The 21,975-nt window shown below is 45.4% G+C and overlaps 1 protein-coding gene and 1 long non-coding RNA gene across 4 annotated transcripts in view; one reads left to right on the top strand and one right to left on the bottom strand.

Moving 5' to 3' along the window:
• The window catches only part of LOC109499869, a 43,261-nt gene extending 31,531 nt beyond the window's left edge, over positions 1-11,730 (bottom strand). The window contains exon 1 of the long non-coding RNA XR_002742459.2: positions 9,859-11,730. This is a non-coding gene — a long non-coding RNA (uncharacterized LOC109499869). The remainder of the gene's footprint in view (positions 1-9,858) is intronic.
• Positions 1-15,147, top strand: part of SEMA6A (semaphorin 6A) — a 134,761-nt gene extending 119,614 nt beyond the window's left edge. For all 3 annotated transcript variants that reach the window (XM_023254418.2, XM_023254419.2, XM_023254423.2), the window contains one exon: positions 11,728-15,147. In XM_023254418.2, the coding sequence (XP_023110186.1) occupies positions 11,728-12,926 (1,199 nt within the window). In that variant the 3' untranslated portion in view covers positions 12,927-15,147. The remainder of the gene's footprint in view (positions 1-11,727) is intronic.
• Positions 15,148-21,975: the final 6,828 nt, after the last annotated feature.

The following is a 21,975-nucleotide window of genomic DNA, read 5'->3' as shown; positions in this document are numbered from 1 at the left end:
CATTGAAATGGTGGTCTGGAGCCTTAAAAGTCATGCTAAGGGGGTTGGGCTCTAGCTACAGGCAACGTTGGGGGAGGAAGATGGATGAGTGGGGAAAAGGGATGAAAGGAGGGTGGGAGGGAGGGAAAGGTAGAGATCAAGAGGACGACAGACAAATAATAAAGGGATCACTCAACAGTATTAGGTTATTAGTTACACATGCACAGTAAGTTTGGGAATTGGAATTTTGCATTCGTTTTGGATCTAACATGTCTATTTCTACACATCGTTGGCATTTACCTCGTAGATGTTCCTTGCCAAGCAAAGAGCTCTATCCTAGGTAAAGCCCCCAGCAAGCTGAACTCCAAATCTGGGCTTCTCTGCCTCTTTCATGAAAAACTTGGTTGCACATGGCACAGAGTTTTCACCCAGATCAGACTTTGAAACTGTGGGGGGGAGAGGGGAGGACCTGAGAAAGAATGATAATTCAGGAGCCACCATTTATTTTCACTATATTTAATACTTCTCCATCACCTACCAGAAAAGGAATCAATTTGTAGTCTCTGGCTTTCCTTTGAATAACTGAGGAAAGCAGTATAGTAAGAAGGTCAGGCACTGGGCTTCCCCACAGGTGATGTGGAAGTTTCCATGTAGCATGTGCTGGGGAGGAGGGCAAGGACTGGGAAGCCCGTGTGGAAGGCTCGAATTGTACTTGCAGCAGTGTAGGCAGGGACGGAGATTTGATCTAATTAATTCTGTATCCTCCTGACAACTTGCTGAATTTATCTAAGGTCTTGATGAGATTATTGTGGAAAGGGTAGAAGAAGAAAAAAAAAAGTTAAATGTCAGCCATGTAGAAAGGTGTTTCATCTCCCTGCCTGCCTGAATCTGCACGCCAATATTTGAATTCTCCTTTTCTAGAGATCCCAACTAAAACTTTTTTTTTTTAACCTAACATCCATTGTCTCCAAAAAATGAAGGGCTTAAATTATGATTCTGGAGACTTGAATTTTTTCTTCTAAAATCAGCAACTTAAACCTTAGGGCATTTAAAAAACCAATTCACGTCCTAGAGGTGCTTCTTACCTTTAATCTGTAGCCACTTTTCAAGCCACATCACCCTTGACACGAATTCATTTTACCCCCACCCTTTCCCCTCAATCTTTTTCCATTCTCTCCTATCTTTTGCACAAAAACACGCACAATGGCAAAGTTTTCTGACAGCTTAATGGAACTTTCAAGGACTACAGGGACTAAGTTAGGCATGATCTTATTAACTGAACATCTGGAGTCGTTAAAAATTTGCTCTTTAACTGGTTCAACTGCATGGTGTTCATCTAAAATTTGTTTTGTCCTAACAATAAAATGGTAAAGAGTCCATCTGTATTTTGGATCACGTGTAATAATGGAAACATAATATTAGCTTTATCTCAAACCTTACTGATAGCCTCATGTCCCAGAGTTTAAAAGTAAACAGACCCACCCCCCCCCACCAAAAAAAAAAAATGCTTGTTCCAAGTTTCACTTTGCAAACCTCACTGCTCCATAGACAAAGTGGTCCAGTAAGGGCAAAAGAATGGAAAGTGGGAAATTTCCTGAAGACAGCTTCTCTTTCTTGACATTGGACATGAGAACGGCCCCAAAAGCTGCAAGCATTGCTCAGAATGCATAACTCACGTCCTTACCATAAAGAGAAAGAGGCCGGAAAAGCTGTATTTGCGCACCGGGCCCAGGGAGACACAGGCGGTGCAAGGGACAGGTCAAGAGGCCTGCAAAGCGTTTAGGCTGCGTTGCCGGCCTGCACGGAGCCACACAAGCTGCAGCACATGTAAGTCTCCCAGCACCTTGAATGACAGAAAGGCCCTCCAGTACACTAGTGAAAATTAGGTGGGCTATCCTCAAACATACCGAGTGCACAGTAGACGGGATCTTAATCGGTGTCAGAAAGCTAATTACGGGCAGTGCGGAGGTTTGTCATCTTTAATTAATGTTTCTTAAGCTCTTGTAAGCCTACGGCCTGGGAACCGTCTTTGTGAACAGATTCATTTTTAACGGGATAATAGGAATTTCCCACTCCACTTATTTGTTAAACTTCATAATTTTTAAAAGGATGCATTCTTTTTAAATATGTTTCTGCAATTACATTTCTTCACCGAAGGCAGAGGCAGCCATGAACTGTATAGAAATAATGGAAGTTTGGTATAGTCACCATTGACAGTGCTTTATTAGGAGGGAAAATAGTGTCAAGAAATTTATAGGGCAGCAATCTGCATTATGCCTAACCTTTTGGACATATTAAAGCTTATCGTTTCCAGTCCTGCAGGCTCTTGTTATTCATAAATAATAGATAACACTGGACACAATCATCTGACATTTGTTAAGGCAATAAATATACCCTAAGTGCTGATGGGTCTTACACTGCATGATTTAAAAAGCACACAGCAGAAATTTAATGTAACTTAAAATGTCTTATATAATTCTATGGATTTGCAGATTCAGTTCAACTCAGCAGATCTGTAGGCACTAAGCTCTGCTGAGTACACTGTTGTGCTAGGCATTTTTAATATTATAAAGCAGGACCTTGGTTTGGGGAATGAGCTCCGGTCCCTCCTTCAATCCAGAAATATAAGAGAATTTTCCTGAGCTGCTTATTCTCGCCTGATCATGCAAAAGTAGGAGGAAAGACGCCCTGAACCACCACTATCTAAGGTTGCTTGGTGGCGATGCATTGTTTGAGCGGAGTCGGTGCAAGGTGACCTGACCTAAGACTGCAGGCCTCCAACGGAGGTGAGCTCCCCAGAGGACCTGCCTCCTCTGGCCCTGGGACTCAGTTCTGACTGGGCCTACCCAATCTAGGACATATCTGGGCTCTGTAGTACCAACCACTACCTGATGGCCTCTGTGACAGAGATGGGGAGCCTCAGAAATTCCCCTCTGTGTCTTCATGCTGGGGCAGATAAAGAGACCACAGGCATTTTTCCAAAAGCTCTCTGCTCTAGCAAATTGGGCTGGTTCTCTTACAGCAGCGCTGCTGTGTTTTCGGCCATATGTCAAGCTTCTGTCAGGTACCAAGGGAAAGTGTGAGGGATTTGTTTGTCTAACAAAATCACGTCAATCTTGTGTTCTTTGTCAGAATACGGTAACCGCAGTAAAGAACGGTCATACCCGAGACCCATGAAAGCCTCATACTTTGACCACGGAGCACCGCATTTATTTATTTATTTTAGAAATCATATTGAAAGTCTGGCAATGCATTGCCTCAGTAGTCCATGAGGCTGGACTTTAAAACTAAACGTTCGTTTTCTGGCATACCATTCGTGTCACGCAGGGCAGTGTTGCTCAAGTTTTAGTGAAAATAAGAATCATCTGGAGGCCTTGTTAAAACACAAATTTCTGAGCCCCAACGCCAGAGGTTCTGATTCAGAAAGTCTGGGTAGGACCCGGGGATTTGTATGTTTAACAAGTTCCAGGTGATGCTGGTATCGAGCAGCACTGATTTGGGACACTTTCCAAGTTGTTTGTTATCCTACTTAAGGTCCTTCTCTAATATTTTATTTTTTTATTTTTAATTTTTTAACGTATATGTTATGTTTGAAAGAGAGAGACAAAGCATGAGTGAGGGAGGGGCAGAGAGGGAGACAGAATCGGAAGCAGGCTCCAGGCTCTGAGCTGTCAGCACAGAGCCCGATGTGGGGCTCGAACCCACGAACTGAGAGATCATGACCTGAGCCGAAGTCGGACGCCTAATCGACTGAGCCACCCAGGCATCCCGTTTTTTTTTTTTTTTTTAATCTTGACTTTTCTACTCTTGGCTGACACAATCAAACCCTACCAAAGTGTCATATTAAAACAGTCTACCTTGGACCCTGTACAAGGCAGGTAACCTGTCCGAAATTCTAGAAACACTTCCATTACAGTACATTGACCATTAACAAATGTCCTGCACAATGCCAAGTGCTTTACATGCCTTCATTCGTTTAATCTATTAAATCCTTCCAATGACACCCATCTGCTAGCCAACACCACTAATGCTCAGAGAGACTCAGTGACTTGTCCAAGATCACAAAGTTCGTTAGTTCTAAAGCCAAGACTTAAGCCCAGGTCGTTATGTTCATGTTCTTGACCAGTTCATGTTCTTCACCAGTAACACTCAGCCTCATTCATAATCCAGATCCCAAGAATGACATCTCCAGCAAGTTTAAGTTGGCAGCTTTAGTATTCAAACAGCCTTGTTTCCTCCTATTTGTGTCGTCTTTGCTTTGTGGAGAAAAAAAATCAAAGCACTGAAAATAATCCAAAGAATCACCTGAATTTCACAGTATTAGTGAAATTTTAGTGGGAGATCCACTTCCCCGTTTTGTGGTTTTGATGCCTTGTGAGAGAGCAAAGGAAGAAGATGGGATTAGAAAGTCGGAAAATAGAAATGTTTTGTCTGGTTTCAGAAGAAACTCCTTAGACACTTGGTTTCCAGTCTAATTAGAAAGAAAAGCTTAAAAAAAAAAAGGAAAATAAACCATGTAAATTTTGCTAAAACTTTGCCCATCTGAAATGATCATCACCTTTACAAAGACAGTGATAGTTCTAACACGTGAAAACACTGACCCACATTTCAGGATATGGCTTTTAAGTTATCTCATCATGACTCCCAATCTAGACTTCAATCCATGCTACGGAGGTAGCATTCCCATTGGTGGTGCCATGTCTAAAAGGGTACAGCAGAGAAGGATCAGAGATGCCAGGGTTTCCACTGACACAAGGGAAAATGAAGCTATTTCTCCTCTAAAAAATGTGAAATAGAACGAACTTCATGCTCGTTCTCCCTTTTCTACCTGTGATGGCATCGCAACAACAATTTAAAAAATGCATCAATTTCAAAGGTGAGAGAACTGGAAGTAGATTCACCCACAGACAACCACAGTAAGCACTATTTCAATATGTGAGTTTTAAAACAGCTTCTGAACTGAGGATATTAAGCAGCCAGGAAGCTGCCTCTAGTTTGGCATGATCAGTCATTAACTTCATACATCTTGAAGACCATGGCGCCTCCTAGTACCTAATCTTCAGCCTGCCAGGAAAAAAAAAAAAAAAAAAAAAAAAGGAAAATAAAAAGGAAAAGGAAAGTTTGAGTTATGAACTCTGAGCCCATTTCCAAGGCTGCTGGCGGTTCAGTTTATTCTTAAGCCATCTGGATCACGTTATGCCCCAAGACAAGAAGAAGGCTCCTTCCTGCCGAGATAACCACAGAGAGTTCCCACTGCGTTTTCAGTATGATCATCTCCATCGGGTGGGGCATGGCTTTGAGGATAAATTGTCTCCAGTGAGGGTTTTTCCCCTATTTGTTTTCTTCTCTCCTTAACAGGGATTACAGCCTGTCCTCTGTGGTTAGCATCCATGATGCCTGGCCTATGATTGGTTCATTCATTCATAGTGCCTTGTAGGACTGTCAGCCTGGCATTCTGTTGCAATAAGATTTTCAAACAAGAAAAATTGGGTTGTTAGATTCCATTCACCCAAGTTGTTATGAGGATTTCAAGGAAATTGCAGGCTTGTCTTACTATAAAGGAAAATCAAGGGTTTATTTTTAGGGGATCCTACTCCGGGGGCTTTTCTTGGTGTTTTGCCATCTTTGTTAGCTCTCAGACCCAACACGAAACTCTCTCTGGCTCCGCGGCGAAGGAAATGTCCATTCTCCTTTTTGCCTTTGCATATGTCTCTAAAGGACACAGAGAGGCTTTGTTGTCTTTGTGGTCATCGGGTCTGCTTTACACAGATGCCTATTAATCACTTCACTATGGAGACAGACACATCCATCATATCACAGCAGCTCCGAAACAGGCAGTCCAGTGAACAGGGGTGAGAGGGGAAAGCACGCACTTAACCATTTCAAGGTCCTAGCTGCCAGGGGCTCCTATACTTAGCAAGGTAATTGGTGGGGATGGGGAGGGCTCCTCCTTGGTATTTAGCTCAACAGGTGCAGTGATTTTGTGTACTTTCGTTTGTGTGTCTTGTTGCATGCTTTGATAGAACAGACATCTCCCAGCTTCTATAGGATGCAGGGGATAAGTATAGTGGAGAACAAGTTTTAATTTTAAAAAGTTATAGTAAACTCAGGCGGACTACCTGTACTTCTGAGGCAAAGCTGTTGACTCTGAAGCCAGTAGTTTTTTCGAATAATGGAGTCAACGTCGAGCAGAGTAAGCTGAAAGTCAGCTTTCTCAGGCAAGACAACCCTTAGAATTGCAGGTAAATTAACCAAGACTTTCCTTCCAAAACTGGCTTGTCCACCATGTCTTTTTCAGTCATTCAAGGCTTTTCACAGCCTGCTTCCAAATAGTGATCAGCTCTCACTCTTCTGTTGCCTCTACAAGTACTCATGCATTCATTCACTATTTAACAGATATTTACCAAGCACCTTTATGCCTGGGAATTTAGGGGTATATCTCCCTCCTAGAGAAGAACAAACGTACAGTAATGTAAAGGTGATGAGTTAAGAGAGAGAAGTTAAGGTCTCTGGGGAACTTAGGAAAGAGCTAACCCAGTTGGAAGAAGTTGGAGAAGGCTTCCTCCTTTAAGCCGAGGCCTAAAGGAGAGGGTCAGAGGAGTGGGAGATGAGCAGGGATATTCCAGGCAGAAGGAAGAGACTATGTGCAAGTCCAGAAGCAAGTGAGAGGATGATAGCCAAGTGGCTGGTGTCTATAGCATGAGTGACTAGATGGGAGTTCGACTATCGACCATTATGAACACAGCTTTCACTTCCTTCCCTCTGTGCATTGGTTCTTACTGCTGCTTCAGCTGCCATCCTCCACATCCTTAAGGCCTGCCTTAAACGCCACTTCCTAGGCTGAAGCAGAAGCAGTGTATCTCTTGATGCTTCCAAACACTTTGGATGCTCACATGTGAGCACCTGCCCTCTCCCTTAACTGGATCGCAGGGTTTGTGCCTCCTTCACCTTTGTCTCTCCGAAACCTGGCACAGTGCTTTGGTCTGTGCTCAGTAGATGCCTGCTGAAGGCACCAAGAACATTACAGTCCAAGAGGGCATCTTTTCTGAGGTCTGCTGTCCCAGAGCCTGGCACTGGGCTTCCAGGGCAAACTAGGCAATTGTAGAGAACCCAAGAGAAGGGCTACTGGAAACCTTATTATATATAACAATCTGGTGTTTGAAATTTCAATACGCCTTCATGTGGTCATCGTGGGAAAAGTCAGAATTGTGTTGGACTTCCTTGAAGTTTGTAACCGTTCTTATTTTAATTACATTTTGCAGGGCCTGGAGGGTGGGGTTGTTCATAATCTTTTCATTGCTTCAGCCTCCAAAGGGCTTAAAATTGCCCCTCTGAGACCTCCCTCTGCAACCCTCCAGCATCTAAAAACTCTCTCACCTCAGGGGGAAAAAAGTGAAGATTCTATTCTTTCTCAGTTCTGCCAATTTAAGACATGATTTCAGAGAAATCTCTAAGCCATTGTGTGCCTTGCTTCCTGCAATAGGAAGGTGGAAAGAATAACCATTTAGCACCTCATGACTGGTGAGAAATAGTTGGTGGTTAATGAATCAATGCAAAGGCTGTTTCAGATACTGTTTTCATTATATGCCCCATTTTCGACTGGTGAGAGTAAAAGGCCCAGGGGTTGATAGAGGAAGGCATTTCAATGCCCCAAGATAGAGAAGCCAACTCTTATTGGTCCTCTTAGTTTGGGGGGGGGGTGCGGGGAGCGAGATACCTGGAGATGGAGTATGCCACCCTACAAAGGCCCCTCCACTTCCCCAGGATTTCCATGCAACATCAGAAGCAACGATGTTCAGCCAGCTCCCTTTAAAGAGTTGTATTTGTTTTGAATTATTCCATTATTTAATTCCACCAGAGCACCCAGTTGTTACAAATAACTCATTTACCCTCAACATGTCTTTTGGAATTATCCCAGAATGAATTTCTTTTGATTTTTCAAATAGTTCCTCATTATCATTTTGAACATACACGGAGCACCTTTATAAATTTCTTTTGTCTAATGGATGTTAGTATTATTATATTCTGTTCTATGGATGGAGATCTAATGTGGTTCTGTGACTTCAGGTTATGGTCACTCCAAAAATGACCCACCAACTTTAGAGGCCCACTTAAAAGGGTCTCTACAATGTACTGCAAACCCATTTATTCAATAATCATTTATCAAGTGCCCAACTAAGATCCCTGGTGATAGTAAAGGTTATAAATGCATATAAACTAGAGTCCCTGCCCTCAAGGAGCTGAATCCAAGATTATTAGTCCACCAGAAGTCTATAATCACCGTGTTTTGTTCAACACTTCCCGCTTTTGTTGTTTTACTTACTTCACAATGCAAAACCTACAGGCAGTCCTGAAACAGAGGTATGTGCTCTCTTATGTTGCCTCAACACATCATCCCTTTGGCCGCGTTTGGACAGCACAAGGTCTGGAGCTGGGAAGGACAGGTCCGCCCTCCTCCCCAGGGAGACCCATACATAACAAATGGGATGAAATGGAGCAGCTGTGACTATTACTCTTATGCCCTCAGTGAGCTACTAACCCACTTCTCTTCTGTGGCTTCTTTTGACCTTCAGATTTGTCCAGCAAACTACAGCATTTAAGTTCTTTCTTATTCGTCACTTCATTAGATTCTTGCAAGAACCCCGTAAGGCTTTAAGAGTGTGAACCCACGTTGCAAATGAAAAAACTGAGGCCCCGAGATGATAAGTCACCTGCCAGAAAGGTCACACAACAGCAAGTGGGAGCTTAAGACCCCAGGCCTTTGGAGACCGCTAGCAATGGTTGCACCCCCACCCCTCTGACAAACCCAGTGTGTTTAGTTCTTGACAGTGACCAATGTCACAAAGTTGATGCCATCATTTCCATGGATGCCCCTTTGCCCTTTTCACGATATAAGCAGAAAGCTTTAAGTTTGGAAGGCATTTTCCAAGAATAACTTAGAACTTCTTATCTTCTTGACTGCGCTTTCAACTTAATCTCTGATCTATTTCCAACTTTGGACATGGGATTTCTGAATTTACACAAGCAGATGAGGGAAACCACCTGCTTCATGGTAGTGATCTCAAAACTGAAGGGAATGCGAGTTTTTTAAGGGCACTATTTACATAACAAAATGAGATGGGGGGGCGGGGGAGGGGTGAGACACCATTTTTCTCAAAGGTCAGACCCTACTTGATTTGTTAACAACCAAAAACTTGAACTCAAATGTTATTCCCTTAAAAATGTTCTTCCCAGTAAAAGAGCAAGTGCTTTCCATGAGATTAAGACAGTCAAGGACCTTCAGACATCAAAGAGGAATATTTGGGAACTAAAAGTAAAGCAGCCCTGGATAACCTTGAAACTTTTACATTTTTCCCAATTAAATAATGAATAAAATACATGGGACTGCTTTAGCCTTATTCTTCTTTCCCAGTTCCTCTCAAGCTGAGAGGCAATTTAAATTGTAAAATACCAAAGTCAACTGTAGATAACTACCTATTATAAGTATGCATTTATTGGGAAGACACAGCCCCATAAATAGTGTTGCCAAGAAGAGATCCATGAAATACCCGCTAAGAAAAATTTACCTAGTTCCCCCCACCCCCACCCCCACCCCCACCCCATGGGCGAGGTCTACCCTGTGGTTAAAATTCACTGAGATCACCTAGTCAATGAGGGAAATCAAACCCATTTTATTCACAGGTGTACATTTTTGTGCCATTGTATGTAGGTGGTTAAAAATGATGTTCAATAGAACACCAAACATAATCAAAACTGAAAGAAAATCAGTTGCTATTTCAGCATTACAACAAGGAAATGCAAATTTAAGGAAGAAATTTTCATTAGCACAGTTCCTCTGTGACTAGGTATTAAAACAGATTTGAATGCAAGGCACCTCACCGTTTGGGGAGCTCCACGATATAAAAGGTGTGAGTTATAGCTGAATCCCCTGCTGCTTTTTCCTTCTCCGTTTCTACCCCCTTAAAAGTTCACGAAGATAAATCTGGAAATATTTGAGAAGTGTCACATTTGGAAATTATTCAGAATCCTGCCATCTTACAGACTTTTTCCCTGGGGTGAAGTGCCTGCCCTGCCCTTCATTACCAAGGGCATTTGTTTAATCACAGAATCTTTGTTTCTCCAGAGATATCTGCTGCTTCTATTTATTCGCCCCTGAAGTCACAATCCTTTGTCACAGGACAATCATTTCCACAGCAACCAACTGTGATGTCACAACTGAGGGGAGGAGGAATGTTTAGAAAGAAAAGAGAAAGAGAATGTTCTTTTCAACAGGCAAAGGCTTCTGAGTTTTAAAACCAGGGCTTCACCAATCAAAATATTTTAGCAGAAAGATCCCATGACAAAGCTGCACTTCTTCAAGGTCTCAGCTGTGATGGTTACAAAGTATCTCAGCAGAAGTTGAAGGGTTGCATGTTGTGGGTTTAGGAAGGGGTAAGAGTTTCATTTTGCTTCATTCTAATTCTGTGCGAGCAATATCTGCCAGTAAAATACATTAAACATATTCCAGAAAGAGTTGATTTAGTAGATGAAAAATGTTTCTCCTGAGACCAGAGAAGGTACATTTTCTGTCTTACTATCATTTCCATAATAGGAACAATGTTTATATTTCCTCAGCCCATGCAGTGTCTCTAACGTATTCGTGTTCTTTCACTCTCCAGAGGCAGGAATTGAGGTATTTGAGATTTTGTTTTTAGCTACCGCATCAAGCACTTAAGATCTGACAATTGTGATGTGTATTCTCACTTGGTATTAAAAACTAAGAGCTTCAGTGTTTCCATTTGGTTAGAGTCTCTCAGCTTGGTGGCTGATTAAGCAGGAACAGGGAGAAAGCAACTTTCTCCAAAAATACAGCATCTCGGTTAATGTAGTGTAAGATTATTGACGGGTGTAGTCACGTAATTTTTATTAAATTGAAGAGATTAGCTCTGCTGAAGAATCTCACCGTGGCAGCAAACCCTAACTGTAATAATGAGACCTGACGCTTCTCAAACCCACTACAGGGCCCCAAATGGTCTTTTTCTTCCCCTTAAATATTCTTTCAGTTTAAGGAAGGGAAGAGCTTCATTCACATATTCAGCATATTTACCTGAAATTGAGTGCACATGGGTTTTTGTGGGTTTTTTTTTTTGTGAGAAGGATGATACAAAATCAGCATAAACATTTGTAATGTGAGCTTTAACTGTTTTCTTTTCACTGTAAATGACACACGTGCTCTTTCCTCCAGTTGCCTGAAATGCAAACACAGCTTTTCTCCAGATAGAGGCCACGGGCCCCATAAAGAAGTCATAAGAAAAGACCCTGGAAGCCTAGAGGGTTGTGCCATTTGTTCATTTAATGGGCATAAAATTGTTGCCTCTTCCTCTCCCATACTCAAAATATCTCCATTATCCCAATGTTATGAGGGTAAGATGAAAAAAAGATGAAGGGGGAAAGGAGGAGGGACAAATTCTGAAAATGAAAAATCGTCATATTCCAGGGGCTGAAACAAAGTAGAAAGAGCATATACTTGACAGAGGTGAAAGCACTTTTTCAGAACACAAAGAAGCAACAAAGGAAGTCTATTTGCATACTTCACGGGGGGAGGGGGGGTTAATTAGTTAACGTTTGGCAAGCTGCGCCCCAAGACAAGTTGTGCAGAGGTGCTATTGTCACTTATTACTGTTATTAATTAACGGGGTGAACTTCAAACCAAAATAAGCCTCGCTGTGTGCTTTCATGTCTTAAAACCGTATGCGATGTCTATTGCAGGAGTGATTCGGGAAAGTTACCTCAAAGGCCATGACCAGCTCGTCCCCGTCACCCTCTTGGCCATTGCGGTCATCCTGGCTTTTGTCATGGGGGCCGTCTTCTCCGGCATCATCGTCTATTGCGTCTGCGACCACAGGCGCAAAGACGTGTCCGCCGTGCAGCGCAAAGAGAAGGAGCTCACCCACTCGCGCCGGGGCTCCATGAGCAGCGTCACCAAGCTCAGCGGCCTCTTTGGGGACAGCCAGTCCAAAGACCCGAAGCCGGAGGCCATCCTCACACCACTCATGCACAACGGCAAGCTCACCACTCCCGGCAACACGGCCAAGATGCTCATCAAGGCTGATCAGCACCACTTAGACCTGGCGGCCTTGCCCACCCCGGAGTCCACCCCAACACTGCAGCAGAAGCGGAAGCCCAGCCGCGGCAGCCGCGAGTGGGAGAGGAACCAGAACCTCATCAATGCGTGCACCAAGGACATGCCCCCCATGGGCTCCCCCGTGATCCCCACGGACCTGCCCCTCCGGGCCTCCCCCAGCCACATCCCCAGCGTGGTGGTCCTGCCCATCACGCAGCAGGGCTACCCGCATGAGTACGTGGACCAGCCCAAAATGAGCGAGGTGGCCCAGATGGCGCTGGAGGACCAGGCGGCCACCCTGGAGTATAAGACCATCAAGGAGCATCTCAGCAGCAAGAGTCCCAACCACGGGGTGAACCTCGTGGAGAACCTGGACAGCCTGCCCCCCAAAGTCCCCCAGCGGGAGGCCTCCCTGGGCCCTCCGGGAGCCTCCCTGTCTCAGAACGGCCTGAGCAAGCGGCTGGAAATGCACCACTCCTCCTCCTACGGCCTTGACTATAAGAGGAGCTACCCCACGAACTCGCTCACGAGAAGCCACCAGGCCACCACTCTCAAAAGAAACAATACTAACTGCTCCAATTCCTCCCACCTGTCCAGAAACCAGAGCTTTGGCCGGGGAGACAACCCGCCCCCCGCCCCGCAGCGGGTGGACTCGATCCAGGTGCACGGCGCGCCGCCCTCCGGCCAGGCCGTGACTGTTTCGCGGCAGCCCAGCCTCAACGCCTACAACTCGCTGACGAGGTCGGGGCTGAAGCGCACACCCTCGCTAAAGCCGGACGTACCCCCCAAACCCTCCTTTGCCCCCCTTTCCACATCCATGAAGCCCAATGACGCGTGTACATAATCCCAGGGGGAGGGGTCAGGTGTCGAACCAGCGGGAAAGGCCAGGCGCGCGCTCAGCTCGGCGAGGCCCTCCACTGCCTGAGTACCCACCAGACCAAGATGGCCGCGGCGGAGCAGAGGACGCTGGGTCCCCCTCGGGGATGCCGGGGGACTCTGGGAAATTGGGCCACGTGGTTTGGTGAAGGTTTGCGACGCGGGACTCACCTCCATTCTCGGACTTCACTCTCCCCGAACACCGTGCAACAGGTCGGACTCACGAAAGACTTAAATTATCATCACAAAACATGAGCCAAAAGCACATAGCCACCCATCCCCACCCCCACACGCATGCGCGCGCGCACCCGCGCACGCGCACAGGCTCTCACACCCACGCGCACGCGCGCACCCCCCCCCCCACGCGCGCGCGCGCGCGCGCACACACACACGCGCACACACACACACACACACACACACACGCACACACAGGTGAACGACTGCAACGTCTTTGTCCATGACCGCACCGGGCGCTGCCGAACAGGGCTGGCGTTCCACCTGCAAAACACAAATACATTTTTAAAAATCATGAAAATTCAAGACAAAAAAAATAAAGGATTCATTGATAATTCTAACTCAGACTTTAACAATGGCAGAAGTTTACTATGCTCAGATACTGTGAAATGCCCACCAGTGTTACAGCTTTCTGTTATTAGCAGATTAATGCCATGTTGGGCAACCATGTCATAGATTTCTGCTCCTCTCTTTTAATGAAATAACGTGACCGTTAACGCAAGTAACTCTTTATTTATTGTTCACCCTTTTTTTTTTCCTTAAGGAAAGGACTCTTCCATATACCATCCTATGAACAGCTCTTCAGAAAGCCCCTTGAAAGTTAAACTATTTAACGTGAAATCCATTAACTGGAATAATTGAGTTTATTTTTACAATAAATTCACTGAGTAAATAAGTTGGAGCTGGAATTCTGAGCTTTGTGTTTGGACTGTCTGATCTCTAGCTAAAGGAAAAAAGTTGACAGGGGAATATTTATTCAAATCAACCAGTTAATTTGCTGGTCAGGTCTCTGGCCTGTAACATGCAAAAAATTAATTAGCTTAAAAGTCCTTCCAGATCCTAACTTCGAAAGCAACCGGGAGAGGAACTTTTAGAATGACACATCCGCGTCCCATTTCTGCCAACATGGCTTTGTCAGTGGTTCCTACTTTCTGTGAAGGCACCAGCTTGTGATACCCATCTCATTTCACCTTGCATGTGAGACCGCAAACAAAATCCACTAAAGGTGTGAACTAATTAATACGCTGGCTGCTACTTTGCATAAATTAATGGTTTGCTCACACGGGTTTTTCGTGGGGTTACATCTGTGAATAGCCTCTTTTCCACATGTAAATTTGTGCCTTACACCCTGAGTTGTGTACACTTGTAAACTGTCGTTATGATACACTTCCCCCCCCCACTTTTGAAATAAATGCAGATATTTATTTGACCCTCCCTCCCCCCACCCCCACTCCAGCCCTCTGGAAGATTAGCATCTAGCAGATGGAAGAAGAATGTAGTGGTGATGGTAATAATCCTGCAGCCTGGGAGAGCTGGGCGGCACCACGCCCTCCGATTCACACTTCCTTCTAGTGCCAACTCCACCCACCCCTTGGCTGTGCTACCAAGCATGGTCCCCAGTGTTGTGGGTGGCAATACCCTTTCTCCCTCCAGCGTTCCCTCCTTCCCTTAGATTCTCAGATCATTTCAACATGGTGATATCCTCATTGGCCAGCAGAGAAGGGTCTAACATCCCAGCTCCTCATTTCTGCTGTGTCCTCTGGCTGGAGAGCACGCTGTGTGCAGTTGCCAGGCACCTGGGAGGTGTCTCCAAGCCATGGGCTCAGCACACACGTGCGCTGCACACAAAGAAATGACGTGGAAATAGATGTAGGCGGGCTGGTCCCTGCTATGATGGATGAGTAACTCCAAGTACAAAGCCAATCACAACGGATGCTGCAAAAACATTGACTGGGGTGGAAGATTTTTAATTTTTTAAAAACTTTCTTCATCCTTGTGTTGTTATTGTTTGTACGGGGGCGGGGTGGGAGGGTGTGTGCTCCCCCCTGGTTTTCATTAGCTGGAGCACACAGAGGGGACTTTTGTTTACTCTATCATGAACAAAAAAATTGTCAACATACTGTAAACAGTGAGCATTGTTTTGGGTTGTTGTGTTCTTAAACAGTTAAACAGTATATTTGGTGGCCTCTTTATTTCTTTTTATTTCCAGTTTGATCTTCTGGGTTTAGTCTTGTCTTTAAAAAAAAAAACTTTCAAAAAAAGACTATTTTGGACAATTTTGAGGTGGCTGGTGAAAACGTGGTACCTCCATAATGAGAGACCTAGGTGTGTAATGAGGACACGTGCATATGGCCTTCCTTTCCTGTAAACATCCCTTGCAGCTTTGCTGCCGTGCGGGCTAGGTTTTTGCTGTTTTGTGTTGTCCTGTTTTTATTTTGTTTTGTGAGCGGAATCAATGTTCACCTCCTGAGAATTCCGTGCCCTGAAACCGTGAAGTCTTTTCTAGCAACTGGGATAATTGTTTTTTACCTTGACTTTTCTTTGGAAATGCAGAACTTACTTAGGAAGGTGATGGGTATACACCCCCCTGCTACCTTCTCCCCCACACTTGACTCCCAAGAGCATTGGCCACGCAGCACCCACTGTCTTGTCCCCCATGCGTGAGCATCATTGCCTCAGCCGTGTTACGGAGACCTGTGTCAAAACTTCCATCCCACATCCCCACAACTCCTCACTTGCTGTGTTCTCCCTGAAATGCCCACTTGTATTGAGCTGGTCTTTTGCATTTAAGCATTTCCTTCCCCTTTTTTTTTTTCCCCACTGCACGTGGGGGGAGGGTCCATAAACCTGAGTGTGCCTTTGCTTTTCCACCCTTGCTAGACACTGGTAGATGCAACAAACTCAGATTTATATTTGTTGTAAAGTTGTAAAAATATTGTGACGTCACCAATTTTCCTTCCATCTCCACATCCCCTAACATCTGATTCATGACTTAATGTATGTTGTAAAATGGGAAGAAAAAAAAAAAAAGAAAAGAAAAAAAAGGAAAAAAAAAAGACAAAACAAAAAAAAAACAAGGAAAAGGCTCTTTATGACTTAAAAGTAATAAAACAAGACTGTTCTACATTATCATTTGTGTCCTGAATGCTTTTATTTATCTCTTAATTTTCCCCTTTGGAACCCCACCCTTCTGGGGTTGGACTTTACTCTTCTTCCCATCTCTGTCGGGTTTCCAGAGCATCCATAACGATGTGGTTAGACCCATTTGTTTACAGTACTCACACCCTTCCCCCATCACCCACCACCACCCAAATTATTGATGTGTTTTCTCTGCCTGCACCCAGCCTGGAGCGGAGTTGTAGCAGAAACCGCCGGTAATTAAAAGGCAGAGCACGCATTGACTCCCTCTATTCATTTTACGCATTTTCTTTTTATGGGCTTGTTCATCATCAAACATTTATGGTAGGCTTGATAGTTTAAGAGATCAAGGCTAGGATTTTAGTATGTAGGGTCCACTAAAAATAGATCCTTGCACAGATGTGACTTCAGCCTTTTTACATATTAATAAGATGAAGGGTGCCGGGATTTTACTCCTTGTTAGCATTTCTCTCTCTTGGAACCCAGAAGACACGGTTGGAGGTATATCAGGATGCAGCCCTTGATTTTTATTTTGCAGAAAAGCATTGCGAAATGCCTAGATAAGGTTTTCCCCTCTGGAGTGTTTTTAAAACACTTATTTACATAAGTCCACAGCTACAGTATTTTACTTTTGACTTTCTGAAACAGTGTTTTAGGTCAGTCTGCATGTGGGAAGCTGCGGGGTGGGTTTCAGTTCACACGTATAGCCATCCAGTCACCTTTGGGTATTTCCAGTTACATTTCCCTTTTTTTTTTTTTTAAGTTTATTTATTTATCTTGAGAGAGAGAGAGAGAGAGAGAGCACGCATGTGCTCAAGCAGGGGAGGGGCAGAGAGAGAGGGACAGAGAGAATCCTGAGCAGGCTCTGTACTGTCAGCCCAGAGTCTGACGCGGGGCTCGAACCCACGAACCATGGGTTCATGACCTGAGCCAAAACCAAGAGCCGGTCGCTTAACCAAATGAACCACCCAGGCGCCCCCGCCAGTTACATTTCTTGAATCCCATCCAGAGGGTCAAGCATGTCAGGCACACAAGTTGACTAGAATGTAGTTCTTGCCTCGTCACTTACACGGAGAGATGGGCAGGCTCTTTGTAATTGCCCAGGAGGAAGTGGCCCTAAGGTTTGGGGCACAAGGGCTACACTTGAGCTGGTTCTTCAGAGAATGAGTTCTCTGGACAGCTAGACCAGGCAAACGGGATAACTTGTACAAAGTAGCCAAGTGTGCTGTGACTGGGAGACAAAAGGTTTAGGGGCCTTGAGCAGGGTCGTTGAGATGAACCTGCTAGAAGCAAGGCTGAGAAAGGGAAGAGGGGCCCGGTTACCATGTGCTAGGCTTTTAGCTGATGGGCCGCAGGGCATCTTTGGAGTAGATGAAGCAGGAAACACATGTGTTTGTGCTTTAGAAATCTACCTGGCAGCAATGTGGAAAATGGATCAGTCCACAGAAAGTCTGTGGACCACCGGGCGGTGCTCCAAATGGCATACCAAGTAGGTGGGAGAGCCACAAGCAAAATCTCCCATGTCTGACTTCAGATTCTTTAGAAAAGGGAATTGAATCTGCTCTGCGACCATCCCTTCTTTTGCTAAACTGAAGATCTTCCTTCTCCTTATGTGACCGACAGGTTTGCCCTGCCTGGCTGTCACTAAATGTAGAACTGAAAGCTAGTCTGAGTTTCATTTTTAATTTTTTAAATTAATTTATTTTGAGACAGAGAAACAGGGAGAGCACAAGCAGGGGAGGCGCAGAGAGAGAGAGAGACAGAACCCCAAGCAGGCTCTGAGTTGTCAGCACAGAGCCCATTGTGGGGCTCCCTTTCACAAACCTGTGAAATCATGACCTGAGCTGAAATCTAGAGTGAGACACTTAACCGACTGAACCACCCAGGTGCCCCTGACTTTCATTTTTAAAAAAATGGGGAAGCTGAGATCCACCAAATGAAAGGATTTGCCCATGACCCCAAAGCTGGCGATACAGCAGCTCTTCCAAGAACAAACTCATTGTCTCTTACCTCCATTCATTTACAACATTAGAACATTATTAGCCAGGAAGACATGATCCCCCTCACTCGGTCTCCCTCCTCTCAGGAAGCCCTTTGTACACACCTCCCCCTTCCCTGGTGGGGGATCCCAAATGCCTTCAACTGGGCTGAGTGGAGGGGGCAGGCTGGAGCTCAAATCACAGGAGTTTGAAGCTGACAATCCCCTCAGTGCAACCTGACACCTGCTATGGTGGCTTTTGCCCCAGTCAGCTTTGTTCTGGTCTGGTGAAGAGGAGTCCCAGGCCGAACAGGTGCAGCCTGTGTTTTAGCCGGGGCCCCAGGGATGTCCTCGCTCAGACTCAAGGAGTGCCTCTGATAAGCCAGCTTTTTAATTGTCGTGTTTACTCTCTCGCTTGCTTGCTGCAGGGTTAGTGGTGCCTGTAGGGTGCTTTCAGACTGCTGGCCCCAAGGAGTGGCTGTCCCGACACAGCCAACGAGCTAGGCATTCTATGGGGCCAGAGCTGGCATCTTAGACCTGCCTGCCTCCCTCAAGTGCCATGTCAAGCAAACACAAACAGGTCTTGTTGTTCAGTCTTATCATTTGGCAGAAGGCACACAAAGTACCCCAGAACCACAGCGCCTAGGTTTGAACAGCCTGAACAAAAGCTCTTTCAAAAAATTCATTCAGCAAGTCAAAGAAAAGTGATCTAAAAGGCACCTACATTCTCAGGCACTGGTATATTTTTTTTTTTGCTGGAGGCAAAGGGGTGAGGGGAATTTAAAAGAACGCCTTCGTAACAAAATAACACGATTAAGAGCATAATCCTCATCCTGGCTGAGCAGTGTGACAGCTGGGTGCATGCACCCAGTAACCCTTAGAAACCCACATCTCACGCTTGTCTTAAAACCAGGTGGTGTCATGTCTCTTGCACAGAATTGGGAAGGAAGGGCTCACATTTATTGATCGGGACCGCCAGACAGATGGGGATCTTCAATATTCCATTTAGAGTATTGTGTATCTTTAGCTCTAACCCCCCCGGGACGCCTGGGGGTGGGGGCGGTTGACCTCAACAGAGGGCTAGGCTGCACTGATGTGCATTAAATGTGGCTGGGCAGAAAAATGGGCAGATGTCCCTCTAGCAAATGGAAATGAAATTTGAGCAAATCAAGAGAGGCAGCTGAGCGGTGGGGAGTTCCCCATCCCTCCTCTGCAAACACATCCACACACACATGTGCCCACAAATGCTACCATGAGGCTTTTTTCCTCCAGAGTCTAATACCAAAAATGTCACGGAGGTCAGAACCCGTGTTTGCTAAAGGTGGACCCTTTGGAAGTTCTTTCATCCCATTTCCTGGTACAACGTGGGCTTCACCTCAGCACTTTCTAGTTAAAATTGAAGTGTCACAGGGGTTCTTGGGTGGCTCAGTCGGTTAGGCGTCCGACTTCAGCTCAGGTCATGATCTCACAGTTCATGGGTTCGAGCCCCGCATCAGGCTCTGTGCTGACAGCTCAGCCTGCTTTGGATTCTGTGTCTCCTTCTCTCTCTGCCCTTTCCCTGCTCGCATTCTCTGTATATCTCAAAAATAAATAAACATTTAAAAAAAAATTTTTTTTAATGAAGTGTCATAAACCGTAGTCTCAGGAATGGAACACTTCGCAGAGGAGCCTGGACACGGGTCCCTTTCAGCCCTGTCGACAATGACTCCCATGACCAGCAACTTTTTGATTCTTCTAATCACTTTCACATAGTAGACTCCCTCGGGAATCATTAAGATCATCCCCAGAACAAGTCATTGGTCCTGTTAATGGGCTGCAATAATGGTCCAAATAAGGGGATGCTAATGAAGGAGAAAAATAGGTAACCATGAAATGAGAAGCATTTTTCATTGATGATTTTCAGCCAAAAAAAAACAGACGAAGGTGACATTGGACACAACACCAAACGCCAGGAGACCAACAAGAAAGAGGTTCAGGCGGGATTCCCAGGGGGTTCCTAGGATGCGCTGGATGATGTAAAATCTGTGTGAGAGCCCAAAGCTCTGTTTTCTCCTGTTCAGCATGACAACTGCCCTCAACCACATTTACAGGGTTGGTAAGGAAGGGAGCCGATCTTGACAAACTTAGTATCAGTTCTCTGGTGTGGACACGGAACATTTTGCACACAGAGGGCGCAAGCGTGAATTTCAACAAGAGAAATGGTCAGTAACAATGACAGTTTACATTGGTGGCATTTTACAGTTTGGAGACCTAACCTTGTCCATGGTTTTCTTTGATCCTCATAACAGCATCATGTCTGATGCATCCTCATTTTACAGGGAGGGGAATTTGGAGAGAAGGAATCTATTGGATCACCGATCAACATGAAAATGGAGTAATGTTTCATAAACCTGTGTGTTGACATCACCCTCTCGGCTCCCTTGGGGACACCTCAGGTTACACAATCACTCCGCTTCACCAAAGGGGAAAAGCCACCCACAGCATTTCCCAGGAGACACGGTTACAACAATAAAGCCTCCGAAATAAAGGCTAGGCATACACGTTCTATTTTAAGGGCATTGTGCTCTAAGATTTTTCCATCATTAAAGAACACATCTCTTCCTTCCTGCGTCTGCAAAGTCCTGATGCCAGCAGTGTTATTAGGAACTGTCAACAAAGCAGGAAAAGAGAGAGCTGAAGCCAAAGTCAGTGACCTCCCTTCTGGAGACGCACCCTGCCACCTCCGGGGCAGTGACAGAGACCCTCAGTGGAAAAAAAAGGGGATGAAAGGCCAGCTTTTACAGATTCTTCATCCTACTCAAGCCACACGGATCACAAGAGAAGTTCGAGGAGCTTCAGAGAGCGCAGGGTTAATTGGTAACAGAGAAGAAAGTCCCTACACCTACCAGGGTAAAGAATTTGCTCACCCTTCGCTTCATAGAAAGTAATTGACGAGTAAGAAATATCACTCTTGCTCTTCACGTTGGCACCATTGGCCACTTCGGCCCTATGGGTACCAGGTCAACAAAGTGACTTCCTCTCTGATGTCAACGATGGGACCATTTGGTTGAGAACCAGAGGTGCCTGCGTGGCTCAGTCAGTTAAGCGTCCAACTTCGGTCAGGTCACGATCTCAGAGTTCATGAGTTCGAGCCCTGTGTTGGGCTCTGTGCTGACAGCTCCAAGCCTGGAGCCTGCTTCATATCGTGCATTTCATTCTCTCTCTCTGCCCCTCCCCCACCTGTGCTCTCTCTCTGTCTCTCTCAAAAATATAAATAAATGAAACATTTTAAAAAATCACCCAGAAGGAGACAGAAGGTAGCAGTGGCCTCTACCTCAGTACCTATCTTCTTCCTCCATATCACTGCCCATATTTCATGTTGCTCTGGCCACAGACTAGCCCTCCTGGAATGAATAAGCTACTTGGTGTGAATGCACAGGATGCAGCAGAGGCAGGACCACCTCACTGCTGTGGGACGCCTGGCCTCCCTCCTGCCCTGGGGACAGTGCGGCCCAGCCAGGTACTACACTCAACTAGCTTCTTCTGCCCTTAGAAGAAGCCGGCATCTTCCATTAGCCGCCATGACGGATAGCCTTAGGCAATTTCACTCAGAGGGAGGGGGAAAAGGCCATTCTTCTTAGAACTGCACTGTTCTCTTTCTGCTTTGTATTCGTTTGTTTGCCAGTTGAAGCCCGGTTCCCATAAAGCCTTTTCCCAATACATAGAAATGCTTTTGGGGCACCTGGATGGCTCAGTCGGTTAAGTATCTTACTTCAGCTCAGGTCATGATCTCACGATCTGTGAGTCTGAGCCCCACATTGGGCTCTGTGCTGATGGCTCGGAGCCTGGAGCCTACTTCAGATTCTCTCTCTCTCTCTCTCTCTCTCTCTCTCTCTGCCCCTCCCCT

Source organism: Felis catus, chromosome A1 (genome assembly GCF_018350175.1).
Source record: "Felis catus isolate Fca126 chromosome A1, F.catus_Fca126_mat1.0, whole genome shotgun sequence".
NCBI classification, from domain to species: domain Eukaryota; kingdom Metazoa; phylum Chordata; class Mammalia; order Carnivora; family Felidae; genus Felis; species Felis catus.
The sequence above is the reverse complement of the archived record's forward strand: the minus strand, read 5'-3'. Positions and strand labels throughout refer to the sequence as shown.